At 37.8% G+C, this 18179-nt stretch overlaps 1 protein-coding gene across 1 annotated transcript in view; it reads right to left on the bottom strand.

The window, feature by feature from the left end:
- The window catches only part of LOC109377795 (contactin-associated protein-like 3), a gene marked incomplete at both ends in the record, with an annotated part of 61736 nt that extends 44150 nt beyond the window's left edge, over positions 1-17586 (bottom strand). The window contains 5 exons of the mRNA XM_019634257.1: positions 337-598; positions 2996-3139; positions 4756-4940; positions 5526-5729; positions 17439-17586. Coding sequence (XP_019489802.1) covers positions 337-598; positions 2996-3139; positions 4756-4940; positions 5526-5729; positions 17439-17586 — 943 coding nt within the window. The remainder of the gene's footprint in view (positions 1-336; positions 599-2995; positions 3140-4755; positions 4941-5525; positions 5730-17438) is intronic.
- Positions 17587-18179: the final 593 nt, after the last annotated feature.

Genomic DNA, 18179 nt, shown 5'->3' with positions numbered 1-18179 from the left:
GAGGGCAGTGTCACTGGCCCTCATATGTGGGATCCAAACCGGGGCCCTCTGGCATCCCAAGCCAGTTCTTAACCATCGCACCACTCGGCCAGCCCCAAACAGGTTATTTTTTAAATTTTGTGATAATTATGCTTTGATGTATCTAAACTGTCACACTGACAACACATCAATAGCCTGGAGTTCCCTATTTCAAAGGAAAAAGGAATCTAATTCCTTCTAGTCGGATTATTAATATCTTACTGATTCACTTATTTTAGAGGTTTACGTGCAACGATGGCACAGTCATGGCAAATGCCCATGAATTCTCTCAGAAAGCATTATGATTACTATTATTACCTGCTGTGACATCCCTTGCTGAACGTCCAGGCTGCAAGACACTCAGTTTGAGCTTTCCATCATGAAGGACAAGGGTGAAAGCCCCTGATTCATGCTGAAACTGACTGGTCAGCAACAGTCCTGCTCTGTTCCACGTTCGGAATTGGAAAGTGACAGACACTTTGTCCTTTCCAGAGATGTCTGGCAGAGCCAAGTAACTCCTGGAGGTCAGAAAAGTCACGGGGACAGTTTGAGGGTATGAACACGAGAAGGACACGTTTCCCTGTGAACACAGTAAAAGAGACTTTAGGAAGTTGCAGTGGGGACACTTCTACGTCATTAACAACAGATTTTACAGGATATACAGATATTTTTTATCAACTTCCTAGCAAACAAAGACTTTAAACATTGTCTTCCCCATCAAACTTAAATCCAGGTTTACCAAATAGGTCCCTGAAACCAAAGGACTGTTCCAACTGGGTGAGCCTGTTTCTGAGGGTTGTAGGGAATTTCCATTTTCTCCATTACTCAGCATTTGCAATAGAACCTTGAGGCAAACCTTTGCCATGCCTGTGCTGGGCGTGAGACACAATGGATGAGACCGTTGTCTTTCCTCCAGATGTAGATGTTTTCATCCACTGTGAAGGTTGGCATGAGTATCGCCTACTCCAAAACTTTCCAGAGCTCACCTTGGTTATGTAAATGTGATTATAAGTGTGTCACTCAGGTGACAGATACATCTTACTCTAGGTGGGAGGTGTGCTTTTGCATGTGTGCAGAAAAGGATGTGGCCAGGCTGGACATCTGTAAAGCAAGCTGGCCATCTCCCTGAAGCTCTAACAGGCCGCATTTCCCAGGACAGTAACCCAGCCAAAGGTCTGACTTGTGTAGCAGGCATGTTTTAATTTTTATATAACCCTGTTTTAAAAAATACTTTTTATGCCTGGATTATCTCTATTGCTCCAGAAGCAAACTTATTTTTAATCATAGTGTTTGGATGAAAAGAACTTAATGAAATTACAATTCAGTTCTCTACAAGAATATTTCCCTGGGATTGGGAAATTTTCATAAATTTCTTATGAAAGAATACATGCCTAGTCGTTGCCCTTCCTCTCCAAAATACATTAACTTACCAGATACCGAGGCATAGTATAAAGTCACTGTAATCAAGGCATGTGTTATTTGTATAGGAATAGACACATCAGTGGAACAGAATAATTAACCCACAAAAAGATCTGAGAATATATGTACAGTTAGTATGTAATGACACTTATGATTCAACTGTGTGGGGAAAAGTTTGGATTAGTTACTAAATAATGTGGAAGTAAATGAGTATCAATAAAGCAGAATATAAAAAATTGAGCCTTATCATATATTACATAAAGAATAAGTTCCAGACAATAAAAAGCTTATTTTTTTAAAATTTAAGAATAAATAAATAAATACAATTTAAAAATTCTTACAGGAAATCCACACCATATATAGATTCTAGGGTTTTAGAGACATTCCAAAGCAAGACTGATTATTATAAAGCCATAAAAAATTACATAGACAGATTGACCCCATACAAATAAAAACACTTATACACTCAAGATGTCTATATTTAATATAAAGTTGATAAATCTGAAAGAATATTTGGACCACAAATGACAAAGGGTTATCTCTAAAATATAAAACTGTTATAAATTGACAAAAAGTTTTTTAAAATAGGCAAAAGAATAAGAATGAATAATTATCATGAAAGCAAATCCAAATGTACAACAAACACATGAAAAGATTATTTAATTCACCAGAAGTCACGTAGACATGAAGTAACCATGAGATATTAGTTCATGTCCACTGAGCTGGTAAGAGTCTAGAAATGTACACCATGTATGGCAGGCTGAGATGTGATAGGAGGGCTCTGTTACACACTGCTGGTGGAAAATGTCATGTTACAGCTTTTGGGAAAGCAATCCAACAACATTTATTAAAATTTAAAACTGTATAAAACTTTTAACCAAGAAATTCTACTCCTGGAACTTTATCCCATAAATATAAAAGCCTCAGTATCTGAAAACACATGTGCAATTGTCGCTTGTAGTGGTAAAAAGCAGAGGTAAAGCAAATGCTTTGAGTAGGAAATGACTAGAGAAATAATGGCACACTTTCATAATGGAAATGACACAGCCATTCTCACGTGGAACTATACCTGAGAACTGGAAAGAATTTCCATGAGGTATTGCTGTGTCAGAAAATCAACATGAAGGAAAGCTTATATAAAACAATCCCATTTTTGTAAACAATGCCAAATGTGGAGGCATATAGATTCATAAATATGTGTGTGAGTATGAGGTTACAAATCTATAGAGGATTTGGTTATTATGGATGAAACATGGAAGCGCAAATGCTAGCTTAGTATAATAACATGAGAGCCCAGTGGGGAGAGAACAGAAAGATGGAAGAGAAAATCAATCAAAAAGAAAGACAAAGGCTTAAAAAGACTTTAGGTGATCACACTTCAACACGTTCATAAAATTATGCATCTGTTTCCATATATATTTAAAAGTTAAATCAATCACGAACTAAAAAGTACATACAATGTGTACCTTCCCACTTTTAGAAGAGATATTTTACAACTGAATCAATCAAACAAACTGCAGCTCTTTTTTCTCTTGAACTCTCATTTAGATGTTCTTACCATGATGAGGATCTGTGGTTTGTGTTTCTTGGACAAGTCGATGATATCCACTCCATTATAACAGAGATTTTCAAAGCAGCCATGAAAATTTTTATGTGGGAACACCACTGATTTTCCATGTCCAGGAATCCCTCCAAAGCTGATCTTAGAAAGAAAAAAAATGACATAAATAATGCTGTTTAATGATTTTATGATTATCTGCCTAAAACATTTCTGATTAGCAAGTATAGATGATTAGCTCAAATCTATTTGGCATTATTTTACATTATCATGTTCATTTCAAAGGAAGTTTTAGATGCAGATTTATCAATGCTTTATTTATTGTATTTAAATAAATAGGTTAAATGTCCTTACAATTTGCTACTCATATGGCTCTGTCATCTTTGTTGATGGGGAATATTACATCTTTATTTCCATAGTAACTCTTGATCTGTGAGACAATGTAGCCTACTGTGATGATATCCTACTTTCTAAACCTTTCTAGCACCCAGATTAGGGTCCTGACGTTTGTCATGACTCTGATAGGTTAGAATAATAAAGCAACCGACAAGCTCATTCAAGACGAGGCTCGCCAGCTGGTCTCCTCTGCTGAGGCCACTTATACCAAAATGAATGCTGAAATCATGCGGTTTGTTCTCACAGATGTGCTGAGCAGAAGTGGCAGAAAAATGCTGTATGTCAGTGTAGGTTAGGTATATGAGGTATGACAATTAAGTTCGCGGACCTCCTAGAAAAAGTGCTACATACATCATTGCTGAATATCACTATTGTCACCTTTGAAATACTCCCCTTGGGAAGTTATGCACCGATGACAGCACCTAGTTCACCCTCCAAAGCAATTTGGGAACTCTTTCTGGAATGGCCATCAGAGCTGACATTGTATTACCCTTGATGTCCTGAATGTCATCAAAATGTCTTCCTTTCAATATTTCCTTTATCTTTAGGTAAAGAAAGAAGTCATTGGGGACCAGATCAGGTGATTAGGGAGGGTGTTCAAAAAAATTATTTGTTTACTGGCTAAAAACTCCCTCACAGACAGTGTCATGTGAGCTGGTGCATTGTGATGCAAGAGCAATGAATTATTGGCGAAAAGCTCAGATCGTCTAACTTTTACAAGCAGCCTTTTCAGCACTTCCAAATAGTAAACTTGGTTAACTGTTTGTCCAGTTGTTACAATTTCATAATGAATAATCCCTCTGATATAAAAAAAGGTTAGCAACATTGTTGCAACAAGTTCACGAACTTAATTGTCAGACCTATATGCGCAACATGCTGCAAACAAATATCGTTAGGCCTTTAACATCCCCAAGAAACAGTATTTTGAGTTATGTGCATTTGGCTTTATAAGCTTATTACTTTTCCAAGTTATCCTAGGTCACCAATTCTGTTTAGGATTGCCCTAAAACACAAAAAAATCTCCAAGGTAACTGTTCATAGACAAACACCAGACGTAATGCAGAACTGTCCAAACAAATACATTTTAAAATGCTACTTGTTTTGTTGATAGCTCTTCATGTACAGATTTCCTGAATTTAATGACTACTTACCTCACGTGAAGGTTAATATCTATAAGGGATAAAACATCTCAATAGCACATGCATGCATGTCCCGCTGTGCGATCATCACCCATAGGGAATATTTCACCAGATTTCTGAATTACTAGGAAGCAGTTACCTCTCTATGTGGTAGTATTTTTCTCTAGAAGGTTATATTGCATTTAAATGATAAAACCTGTAAAACATAAAAAGTAATTTTCACACCTCATAATCAAGATCCAAGTAGCTGGACTCTCCCTTTGCCTGGAAATGATGAGTGTGCCTGTCCACGGTGAAGCTGACATGCGTGTTCAGGATTTCAATGAGGACATGATGCCAATGCTGGTCGTCCAGCAAGCTGCCCAAGGTGAGGGTCACACTGGCGTCAGGGGAGGGTGAGTTAGCACTGCCTAAGGAGAGGGGAAAAAGAAGTCACCCTGTTCAATGCTATGATTTCTAGCTCTCACACCAATTCTTCCCTCACATCCTTTTATCCCAATAACTGGTCAGCTGGTTTTATCTCAATCTGAAACACAATCTTCTTTTGATCATGAGTAATTTCTTCTATCTTATTTTCTTTTATTATTATTGATTACTGATTTTTCATTTTCCTTAAAGATACTTTCTTCCCAGGACCTCATTAATAGTACTACCTCAAAAACTTACAATGATCCACCCTTGTCTTTAGGATATGATCAGGTTATTTACTGAGAACCTACAGACAATTATCAAGCTATAAAACTTTTCACATAAAAGCAAATTCAAGGTATATACACACTGCTCTTAGCACAGCTGCACTGTTGGGGACCACGATTCTGTTGGTTCACACCTATTGCTCCAGAGTAATTATTTATAGGGTCTTACTATTCTTACTCCATTCAAAAGTGTTCTGGTTTCAGGATAAATTAACTACTTAACTGTGAAAAAAATAAGTATACATAGAAACTTACAACTAAATAGCCATATTTTTAAAAATACCACCTTGTAGTTTTTACCTGAATTAAGTAATAAGATGAGTTTTCCTTTAACTAACTTCAGGGTGATGTGTTTGCCATTTTGTCCTTCTCTGTGGAGTAGAATCCCGCCATTCTGCCTGGTTTTAAATTTCAAAGAAAAAACATCTTTTGTTGGATTCATGGTGTCCTGATTAAATGTGTACAGCAAGGAACTTTTTCCATCAAAATTAACCATCTCAGATCCTACAGTGAAAGACATTAAAAAATAATCTAAGTATATTATATTAGCACACCAAAATGTGTAAGTCAACACACACATGGGAGTATGCGTACATAGTACAGCTCTGGTTTGTTTAACAGAGGGGAAAATAAACGCTACTGCTGATTTTCTCTTGACACTGGAAATTGATATACATAAACTTCACTCTTTGTCTTTTCTGACATTTTCCCCAAAATGTATCATCTAGAAATATTTCTGTTGGGTAATTCCAATTGCTCCCATCTTTGTATTGGCCTACTCTCATCCTGTAAAACAGGAGGATCAGGAGGGAAGTTAAAGTCATTCTCACCTGAATGAAATCTCCATGCATATTTTATAATCATTCAACATTACTGGATTTATTTTTTGAAAGGTTATAATAGGTCTCACACTCTAGTAGGAGGTAAAATATCAGTGTCACTCAATGTAAATGGCTTAATTGTTTGTGAACCAGTGGTTTTGGCTTTTAACCATTCTCACATAAGCAGTCACTTTAGTGTACTTTTTCTGGTCATAAGACTCACATACACATACTAGATTTACTAAATACCACTTTAAACTCATAGTAAAGGGTCTCCAGTAAACTGGAATGTATTTTTCTCAACATGTTGGCTCCATAACAGCACAAAAGGGCACATCTGTTCTGTTATGTGCTTTAAGAGCATGGTGAAGGTGATTCCACTGCAGCACATCAACACTACGATGCTGCCATTTTGTCTCAAATTCTGACAGTGTCTGATTTTCCAACTATCAAGGTCACTTGCATTCAGTTTATATGAAAAAGTTATATTTTATTATTAATATAAAAAGAACATCAGTCAAACCAACTGAAGACAGACAAGAGATATACAAAGGAATTCATATTGCCCAGAAAAATCTCTTACATTTTTCATATTTCACAAATAAAAAGAAAATACATAATTGTCTCTTAAAAATACATTTGTGTAATAAATGAAGGTGCAAGAAAAATCCAATAACATCTGAAGCTGGTGTCTTTTAGGCCAATGATATGATGTTGTTTACTTTATTTAATGACACAAAAAGTTGTGGCTAATGTATACTTGGACCTGCATTTCATTCAGATTAATCAAAATATTTACAGGAAACTCTTTATGTTCAAAGCTCAAAGGAATTATCCATTTTATGTAGATACCTTTTAAAAGTTTGAAAGTTTGATTCACATACATAATGGAAAATATATAAGCTCCGTATTATATCTAAACACATGTGAACTAAACAATTATTCTTCATTGCATAGTTAAATAAATGTGGCTGATAAAAACATTACTGTCAAATTCAAATGTCTTTAGCATATTAGATGACAACAAACTAATGAAAGCTTGATAATGAAGAATTTAAATGCTTTCATATTTTCACAGTGTAGTTTATCTCTGTCAGTCACTAAAAGACAATGATAATAATTAAGGCTTATTTTTGTGCTATCTATTAGAACATTTTTGTTCCATAAATGATTTTGCCAGGATTATTTTGATGGAAAGATTTTTGTCCTCATTTTCCTTGTTGCCGCTATCGTTGTGTAATAGTAATATTGATCCTCTAGATAGCAGAACCTCCTGGATTGTATGTTAAACACAGATTTGGGCCCCATTCCAGAGTTTCTAACTCAGCAGGTCTGGGGTGGGATCTGAAAATATACATTTCTAATGAGTTCCCTAATGATTTTGATCCTGCTTATCTGGTGACCATATTTTGAGAACCACTGCTCTAAAGACCTTAAATTCCATTTCCTGGAAAATTCCCCTCAGGCAAAATGGAGTAGTGAAAAAATTTATTGGGTGATAGAAACACAAAATAATGGCCTTAAAACTCTTCGCCCTAATGTTTTGACCTTCTCTCTAATGTGATCACTAACACTCATATGAACCCAGAACAATTAGCCACATGTTAATCATCAAATTATATCTTGGGACGGAAATTCAACATGCACTTTGACAGATTTTTTTAAAGCCTATAAGGTGACTGAATTATAATATAGATATGTAGCCAACTGAGTAAAACAAAACCACTTAGAAATAATGTATTTTGCAATCATCCTGGTAGTCTAACTAAAATCTTAAATGATAATAAACTTAAGCTCAAATTCGAGGTTAATAAAAATAGATAAAACTCAGGAATTGTTTTTAGAAGTCTGAAATGTTGGGGTACTGCTTCTCTTCATCTGAAATTATCCATGTCACTGCAGTCTGTTATAATATAGCCCCACAAGCTAATTTTTAAGGTTTCTCAAAAAACAAGCATAAAACAAAAACTAGGTGGCAGAGTATAAGTCCCCAAAAGACTTGCCGTATGTCCCCATGTATAAGACGCACCTTAATTTTGGGGCCCGAAATTTGAAAAAAAAAGTATTACATAAAGTTATTGAACTCAAGTTTTATTCATCATAAAATTCATACAACTCCTCATCACTGTAAAAACTCCCAACCATAACCAGTCTCAGATTGTTTTCTCAGTTGGAAGAGGACCAAACTTACGTTCAGCAGCACGATTTTCATTCACTTTTGCAAACTGGATCCCTTTTAACTTGAATTTAGCACTGTACAAAAATCTTTTCTGAGCCATTTCTGGGCAGAACGTGGCAAAACGTAACCTAATATACCGGTAACAAGTGCGAAACAATGAGCGCAAACACAAGAGCAAAAAAGTGGGAAATGCAAGTAAAAAAAAAAGAACTACAACCAGTGTATAAGACACACCCAGATTTTAGACCCCAAATTTTTCAAAACGGGTGCGTCTTATACATGGGGAAATACAGTAGATACCGGCTGGCTGGCCCTTTAGAGAAACTCTGTGCCAGCCCCCACTCTGCAGAGTCACCAGCCATGATTACTATGCCTAGTTCTATTGTGCAGTGGTGGCCGTGATAAGAACCAGCTCACAACCAGACATTTTGCAATCCTTCTTTGATTTAAAAATCAAAACCCTTATTTTATATAGGAAATCAAAATTTGATTATTTCTGCTGACCTGCCTATTGCATAATTCAATACATTTCATATGTGGCTATTCTACAATACATATTTTATAAGGTGAAGTCTAGGTCAATATTTTGGTTCCTGGTTTTATAGTTCTGTGTATAATATAAAAGATTGGTTTTTATATAAACAGTCTTCCGTAGCTTCAAATGTTGTTTTGGAAAGAATTTTGCTTTGGCATAATACAGTTTTGTTATTAAAAGGCCATTTTCCCCCATTTCCTCCCCCCTTGACCTAATTTCCTTTCATTCCACAAGTATAGCTCCATTTTCATTTGATACTAATGTAGCACCTACTATGTGTCACACATTGTGCTGGATGCTGGAACAGAACAGACAGCACAGACATGGGCTGACCCTCCAGGAGCTGACAGTGCTCCCTCACTTTCTCAATTCCACTATCATGAAAGAATGCCTTGCACCAAGAGCATCCTAGAGTCTTATGTGGGTTGCTAAGGAAACTACAGTGACAAGGAAACAGCTTCAACTCAGGATAGAAGAAGTAGAAGATGGAAAAGCTCTTCTCTGGTAAAAGTGTCTGGAAAGTAGGAATGCAAAGAATTAAAGCAATCTAGGTACCATACTAATCACACAATACCCTTTACCTAAAATTTACAAATAGGCATCAGAAAGTGGCTGACCATGGTTCAAAAAATGAACCACGTTGTTAATCAAGAAACCCTTCAGTTAAACCCACATAATAAATAAGAATAAACATTACCAGAACAGATGATTTGTAATGGGAATATTTAGGCTGGAAACTCAATTATAGACCTCAGCAAAGAGAATCCATTTTATAAAATGTCACTTACTTACAAATGTACATATATCAACCTGAATATTTGAAAACAAATTGACAAGTCAGTAAACATTAAATAACAACAAAAAAAGAACAACAAAAAATAAGTTCTAAATACTCAGACATGATCTGTAAAGGCAATAACTTTTTAAAAATGTAAAATTAAACAAAAACATCAAATTTGGGATGGAAAGTGTTTAGCTCAATAAGTCGGCAGTAGCAAGCTCTTCGAGTATGGACAGGGACCCCAGGAAGTCCCCCACTAAGCAGAGGTTCCCCTGATCCTCATGCCACTGATCATGGAATGACCTAGAGAAAGCAACCTTCAAGTCTTAACACTCACTAGTAATGCTAAGGGGACCTTGTTTCTGTCAGTCCCTTAATGTAAGGTTTCGGCTGTTGGACAATTGAAAGAGCACATAAAGCTTTATTCATCCCTAATTAATACAAATAACCCACTACAATACTTATTTGAATGAAAACACCAAAATAATGCATTAAACTACCACTTAGTACCACATTTACCTTTTACAAAAAGCCTTCATGAACATATTTTTGTATGTAATTCAACTATTTAAATAATTGAGTTACTTGGAATAGAGGTCACTTATTATGCATTAAAATAGGAAGCAATCGCTTCCTCTGTTGTAAGAGCACAGAAAGTACATTCCAGAAGAGTAGGAGGAAATGTAATACTTAGCTGAAATTAGGAAGTGTTTTTCAAATTTGATGTAATTTTAATTTATAATCATTAGTTTTATTAACTGAGGTTATATTTTGATGACTGTATCACTGACAGTATTAGTAAAGAAGGCCCCACAACATACTAGCCATTTAGGGAAAGGAATCCATCTACCAGTAGTGAGACTACATTTGTGCTGATATATTTACAGTCTCTGAACCTAGACCCACAAACAGAGCCTCACAACATAGAGTAGTAGCTCAGAGAAAGGACTGTGGAGTTGTCTTGTGAGAGTTTGAATCTTGGTTCCATTGTGGAAAACCTACTCAATCTCTCTGTGCGTCAGTTTCCTCATTGGTAAAGGATAAAGGAGTCTCTCCTGAGCAGCACTGATATGAGTATTAAACCACTTAATACTGTACACTGCGGTGTGTACAGCAGTGCCTAAAACATGGTATGTCCTCAGTGGGTGTTCGTTACATTCGTATTGGTAGAGCATTAGGCAAAGAAAAGGAGGTGCAACAAGAATTGATCCAACAAGAAAAGACAGTGATGCCTGAGAGATGCAACACAACAAAGATGAGACCTGTGGCTGCCTAGCACACTGCCATGAGAGAGTTTCCAGGTCCTCGAGCAGAAAGAAGGAACTGAGGCAGAGCCCAGCAAACTCCCTGAGTAGAGGAGACAGAGTAATGAGGCTGGTAAAAACAAGGCATCTGGAGTCCATAGACAGAGTACAAGAGGAGAATAGACAGCACCAGTGATCTGGAACACACCCCGCTTGAGCATGCAGCAAAGTGTTGATCATTGAACGCAAATGAAGAAACTCATCAAAACTGAGAGAAGCACCATCTGAAAGGGTGAATAGGAAATAGTGCTAACATGCACTTAGTGCCCGTTCTTATCACCCAGACAAAATCAAACAATGTAATATATGTTTTATTTAATATATAAAATTGAGTCCCTTAAGGAGAAGGGGAAGGTGGTTAGAAAAAATATTTGGAAAAAAAATGGCTAAAACTTTCCAAATCTGATGAAAACCATAAACCCACCAATTCAAATAGCCCAGGGAACTTTAAACACAAGAAAGAGAAGAAAACAAAACCAAAGCATATCAGATTCAAATTCCCTAAAATCTTAAAAGCAGCTAGATAAAAAAAGAAAAAAAAGGCAAGATACACTCAGAGAAACAGATACAGATGGTGGCAGATTTCTCACTATAGAAGATGCAAGTTGGGAAACAGCAGAACAAGATTTTGAAAATAGTCAATGAAAAAATTTCACTCTAGAATTCCATACTGAGTGAAAATAACTTTCAAAAATGAAGGTGAAATAACATTTTTCAGGCATATAATGTTGGACAATTAAGTTCGCAAACTCATCCTACACAGTGCTATATACCTCTTTGCTGAATATCACTACAGTCATCTTTGAAGTACTCCCCTTGGGAAGCTATGCACCAATGCCAGCGCCCAGTCCACCCTTCAAAGCAATTTAGGAACTCTTTTTCTGGAATGGCCATCAGAGCTGTAGTATTACCCTTGATGTCCTGAATGTCATCAAAATGTCTTCCTTTCAACATTTCCTTTATCTTCAGGTAAAGGAAGAAGTCAGTGGGGGCCAGATCAAGTGAGTAGGGAGGGTGTTTCAATACAGTTGTTTGTTTACTTGCTAAAAACTTCCTTACAGACAGTGCCGTGTGTGAGCTGGTGCATTGTTGTGATGCAAGAGCCATGAATTGTTGGCAAAAAGTTCAGGTCATCTAACTTTTTCACACAGCCTTTTCAGCACCTCCAAATAATAAACTTGGTTAACTGTTTGTCCAGTTGGTACAAATTCATGATGAATAATCCCTCTGATATCAAAAAAGGTTAGTTAGCAACATCAGTGCAACAAGTTCATGAACTTAATTGTCTGACCTTGTACAAAAGCTGAATTTCTCATCAGTAGATTCATACTACAAGAAATGACAAAAGAAGTCTCTCAGGCAGAAGAAAAATGATACATGGAAATATGGATCAATACAAAGGAATGAAGAACACCAGAATTTACATGGTGACTATATACACATTTTAACCTAAATATCTTGAGCCAGAGGTTACTTCAGTCTCAACACTTCCACCTCCAGCCCATGGCACCAAACCTCAATGAGGGCTGGGGAGCAGAGCACACTGAAAAGCCCATCCAAAAGGCACTGTCAACAGTAGCTATCTCAATGACAGGCAGCAAGGGAAAGCCAGCTTCGAAGCCAGCCTGAGATTTCAATACTGGTTAGGGCAAACCACTGACAGGCCGACCAGCTAGCCACTTAACAGGGAGGAAGCAAATTTAGACGAGAAGTCAGAGAATGCATCTCTGAGGAAGAGACATTGAAGTGGAGATCTGAATGATGGGATGAAGACAGACAGGTGAAAAAATAGGGAAGAAGCATTTCAAACCAGGTAAACTGTGCAAAACAGAAGAGGCTTTCTTGGTGACTCTGTTTGCATTATGTGGATGAGCTGAAATAGAGATAATTAAAATAATTTAGGGTATGATTTGGAGAGAGCATATGCAAAATTTGGTATTCACTGGATGTGTAGGGACACAGATGTTTCAAGGGTGACTCCCATGTTTCTAGTGTAAGTTTCTGGTGAGTGACAGAATCATTAACCAACTATTAGGAATACTAGAGGAAGACTGGGTTTAGGGGTGGTTAGGTAAGCCAGGTCAGGAAAGCAATTTAGGAATCATTAAGTTTTATATACTTTTGAGTGAATAATGTTACTGATAACACAACACATCACTTCTGTTTTATTTATAATTGATCCTATTGTCCAACTCAGGTTTTTCAGACATTACAGATCATTTCAGGCTTCAAATTCTGGTAACAAATTATAACATTTGAAAATAATATTTTAAATGCATAGAAGTTATTTTTATGCCTTTAAATTAATTTAATTATTATAATATAATCCAACTTTGCTTGTTCTGCTGTACTTTATTAGTTGTGTATGAATATGTCTTTCAATATTTACCTTTAGCAAAAGCCTTACTTAGATGCAAAAGTTTGTTCATAACTTTAATTTAGGTTAAAAATAAATCAGTAATTATGTACTAACTTCAATATAAATTAAATAAATTAAAATAGCATTAAACAAAGGCTTACATCCAAAATATAAGAGACTATTCTGTTTCACATGACTTCAGAGTTAATATTATTTTAACAATATTATTCTACTTAAAGTCAGATATTATAAAAACCATAAGGCTAAATTTAGAGACATTTATCATTTTTATCCTTAGATCAAAATCTATCTTCTATTTATACTTTGATATGAAATATTGCCATCTGTGACAACATGGATGAACCTAGGAGGGTATTGTGCTGAATGTAGTAAGTCAGACAGTGAAAAATAAATGTGATATGATTTCATTTATATGTGGCATCTAGAGAATACGATAAACAAACAAATGCAACAGAAACAAACTCATAGATACAGAGAACATTTTGATGCTTGCCAGATGGAAGGGGGTTGGGGTGGAGGATGAAAAACGGGAAGAGATGACAAGTACAAATTGGTTGTTACACAGTAGTCACAGAAATGTAGGGTATAGCACAAGGAATATAGTCAATAATATTGTAATAACTATGTATAGTGTCAGATGGGTACCAGATTTATTGGGGTAATAGATGGCAGGGGGTTGGGGGGCAAGGGTGAAAAAAGTAAAGGGATTAAGAAATACAAATTGGTAGCTACAAAATAGTCATGGGGATGTAAAGTACAGGGAATATAATCCATAATATCATAATACCTATGTATAATGCCAGGTGGATACTGTGAATAACTATGACGTACACCTGAAACTAATATATTATTGTATGTTAGCTTTATTTTAATAAAAATCTTAAAAATAAAATTATTTTTTTAAAAGATAAAATTACATTACAATAGCAGAGCTAGTACAGAACAATATGATGGGAAGAGTACAAGCTGTCAGGAGGACACCTGAGAATGGCACTGAACATGAACACGGAGAGTCAGAGTGGATGACAAAAAGGAAAGTTCAGAAGAGACTCAAAAGGTGAACAACCTCCTCACAGAAACAAAGGTGGATCTGCGGAGAGTGTTGGGTGTCTGAGGCCTCAGAGACCTGCCTCAAGGATCAGTTTGAAATTGATCAGACAGTATGTAAATGTTATTGAAAAGAAAGTGGAAGAAAACCCAAAGAGAGACCTTTTGTAGAGTGAAATACAAGGCCTAGAACAAGTCTGCAGGGAATTCTGACATTGGATGAAGGGGGTGAGAGAAAGTGGAGAAGAGCGGGACCACAGAGAACCTTCTGGGGGACCCTTTGCCTCTGTGTGCAGGTCAGAGGGACCATAAGAAGACTCCAACGTAGTTCACCCCCATACTCTAGAAATGGAGAGAGGGCCTTTCAGGTAGAAAGATGGATATGCCAAGCCAGGAAGCTATGAAAATGCACAATGTTCAAAGGAAGAGTGATTATCATTGTAAATGAGTACTAAGAAAGAAAACTGAAAAGAGGTCATGGGCCGCCCAAGTGGCGTGTTGGTTAGGAATTGGCTTGGGACGCCAGCTCTGAGCAGTAGGGCCCCGGTTCGGATTCCACATGGGCCAGTGATGCTGCGCCCTCTACTGCTAAGATTGTGAACAACAACTTGACCTGGAGCTGGGCTGCTGTGAGTAGCCAGCAACAGCATAGGCAGCAGATATGAGCTGCCATGAGCTGCCGTGAGTGGCTGTCCAATGGCCAGTGAGCTACTGCCTCACCCGGGGAAGAGCACAATGATAATACCAACATGGGCCAGTGAAGCGATGTCCTCCACAGCTAGACTGAAGAACAAAAGGATAGTATCTTGTCTGTTCCCCTTCTCCGATTCCCCAACGCTGTTCCCCTCCCCCAACTCCCCAATAAAATCTTAAAAAAAAACCCAAAAACACCAGAGGTCGCATCTAAGAGAAATATGCCATGATAAGCAATTTGGGCATTTTCTCAATATAACAGAGCAGTGGAAATACAAATTAAAAACAAAAGTAATTATCACTTTTGGCTTTAAACCATATCATTAAATTACTGTCAAAAACAAAAATACAAAGTGCTATGCTTGAATAATGATTCTTATTAATAATAAAAATGAAGACAATCAGAGCCACTCTTAATAAGGGACATACTTTGTGTTGTTTTACAAGTAGTGGTGATTATTGTCTGTCTGCATTCTTATGCTAAGAGCTCCTGGTGCACAATAGCTCACATTTGCTGAAGATAAGATGCATGCACGTAGGTCCCCTGACAGCTGCACAGCAATTGGTCCTTCTGGGGACCAGATGCGCAGCTTTGATCTTCCTAGTACCGACTTCTAACCCAAGGAACTGGCGAAGTATCTCCTCAAGAAGAACATCAAGCTTATGGCAAATCCCCATCAAAGAGCATATCTGGCTTTGAAGTCGGAAAACTTGAAGTTGTTTCCAGAGTAATGGGAAAAGGAGGAGCTAATTTCATGGGATCAAAGAGCAACTCTGTGTCAGGCATCCTCACTGTTGCAGCAGCAAGCACATCCAGGAACAAAAGGATGGAAGGAAGTGGCCAATGGGAAGGAGGAGAAAGGTTGATGGGAATGAAACACCATCTATGCTAAGTGTTCCGTGGAAATATAAACACTAGAAAGCAGAGGCAGGGTTAGAAACAAAAGTGATGTGGCATGTGTCATTGGGAGAGTGTGACCAAAGCTGGAAAGGCCCTGCGGTCTGGGATGGGGCTGCTTTAGTGAGCCTCACCTTCGGAACTACTCATTGTCTGTGGGGTTAGCAAAGTGCACATGGTATCATTGCTATTCAACAACTCACTGCACCCCACAATGCTCACACCCCCACCCCTGCACTAACAGAGCCCTAAGTCCCTGCTCCCACAATTTATGTAAGTTCTCCTAGAAGCACTCACCCTACCTCCTTTCTCACAACCCATGTCCTTCATTTTGAAATCTGACTGCTAGAGAGGTTCCTTTTCCAACCTAACTGACTAACCGCTCTACTCCCCAAGCCCCATTTTCATGTCACAATATTTTACATTTGTTCTGTAGAGTTTTATAACTTCCTATAAAATCTTGACCACAAAAAATGAATAATTTTAGAAGCATCCCTGCATCCAATACTGAACATAGATTTTTGCAAATAGCAAGTGTCCAATAAATTCTTATATGACAAGTGAGGGAATAAAAAGTGAATGCCTGAATTACTAGTTACGAGAACCAAATTTGGAAAAAAGATAGATTCATTTTTATATCCTATATCCAAGAGGTAACAGCTCCAGCAAACACCTCAGTTTCTCTAAGGGTCAATTTCTTCCTCCTCCAAAGCAATGGTTACTATTATACCATATTCACTTGGCTAGTTTGGAAGTTGAATGAGAAAATATCTATAGTAGATAAAACCTGATACATTAAATATTCTGTATATGGTAGATTTTATGACATTTCTCTGCAAAGCTCACACCCTGACCAGGTACAGAGTGAGGTGTGACCAAACCCAGAGCCTCATAAGATGTCCCCACCCAACTTACTGTTTAGGGTATTCTCCAGTTTTCTAGAAGAATATTTTAAAAATTAATTTTTCCTTTTGTCCTAATTTAACAGATACCAGTACATTCTGGCTCTTTCAAATGATACCTGTAGAGTTGGTCCACCCATATATTATACTTCATTGAATGCTTCTATGCCTGTGTTTCTGCTCACACTGGCTGCCAGTTTTGCTACTTTTATTATCGTTGGAGAGAAGAGGGAAGACATACTACAAGATAGTCACAAGAAGGTTGCACAGGGATGTAAGTGAAGAAAGTGGAGTGAGAACTGAGTCACTGTGGGGTACAGGGAATGTAAGGGTACTGCAGTTATCCACATGAGGGTCATGTTGGTGTCAGGAAACAGCACCATCAGTCACTGAAATGATGTTGTTGATTCGAACTCCATTAATTTTATGAAGTGCCTACTATAAAGTCCTCTGCTAACTCTAGGAATCTAAGATTTTAAGGCTCAGTTCAGATCTACCTCTGAATTCAACTATAAAATAACTAAAGACAGTGTTATCAAGGCTTTCCAATAAAAACCCCATTCTATGTGCATGGATATTTAAAAGGCTGAACAAGTCAAGTTCAGTATCCACTGTGGTGCTTAGAACACGTCACTGGGCCACTGATGTCAGTCGGGGAGCAAATGCCACTTACTGTATACACATCCGTACACTTCAACCCGCATCCCAATCCTGCCCTTCGGATTCCAGCCTAAGGGGAGGAAGCGCAGGAACCGGGCTTCAAAGGGAGGCTGGAGTCTGTAGTGGACCACACTATCTGCGTTTGTGTTTCCTGGAAAGCCCTGGGAGAAAGTAAAGAGAGGGATCAATGGGTCTGCAGAACACCATCATGTTACCGCCTCCCATGCCAACACACGACGCATGCTTGACTCTGTTACTGTGCAAAAAGCTGCCAGCTTTAAGAAACTGCAGACATTTCAGAGGGATGAGACAACCTCTCCTTTGTGCTGGATTAGTCACCATTGCCTACATTTTCCTTGTTGCAAGGCAGTTTACATCTCCTCAGCACCATTCACCAGGCTACAAACCTGCTACCCTCAAAGGCTTGCTTTTAGGAAGCTGCTCACCTCCTAAACCCTTCCCCTAACCTCCAAGCAGTCAAAGTACTCCAGTGCAACCTCCCAGCTGGGGCAACGAAGCACGCCAGTAACTCACAGGATGTGTCATAGGAACCCTAGACACTACCATGTGAGAGTGAGAAGGGACCTGAGTGGTGTTCTAGCACTAACCTCTTAACTTCTAAATGCAAAACCAACGTCTAGTCAGGTAACACAGTTCTCTAGAGGTAGAACAGCTATTATGCAGCATGGCCAGAATTAGGCCCCTGGGCTGTGAATTTCAATCCCAATGTTCTCTGTGTGCCATCAGGCTGCCC

This window comes from Hipposideros armiger, unplaced genomic scaffold, assembly GCF_001890085.2.
Source record: "Hipposideros armiger isolate ML-2016 unplaced genomic scaffold, ASM189008v1 scaffold_1559, whole genome shotgun sequence".
Classification (NCBI taxonomy): Eukaryota; Metazoa; Chordata; class Mammalia; order Chiroptera; family Hipposideridae; genus Hipposideros; species Hipposideros armiger.
This window is presented reverse-complemented; position numbering and strand designations above follow the sequence as displayed.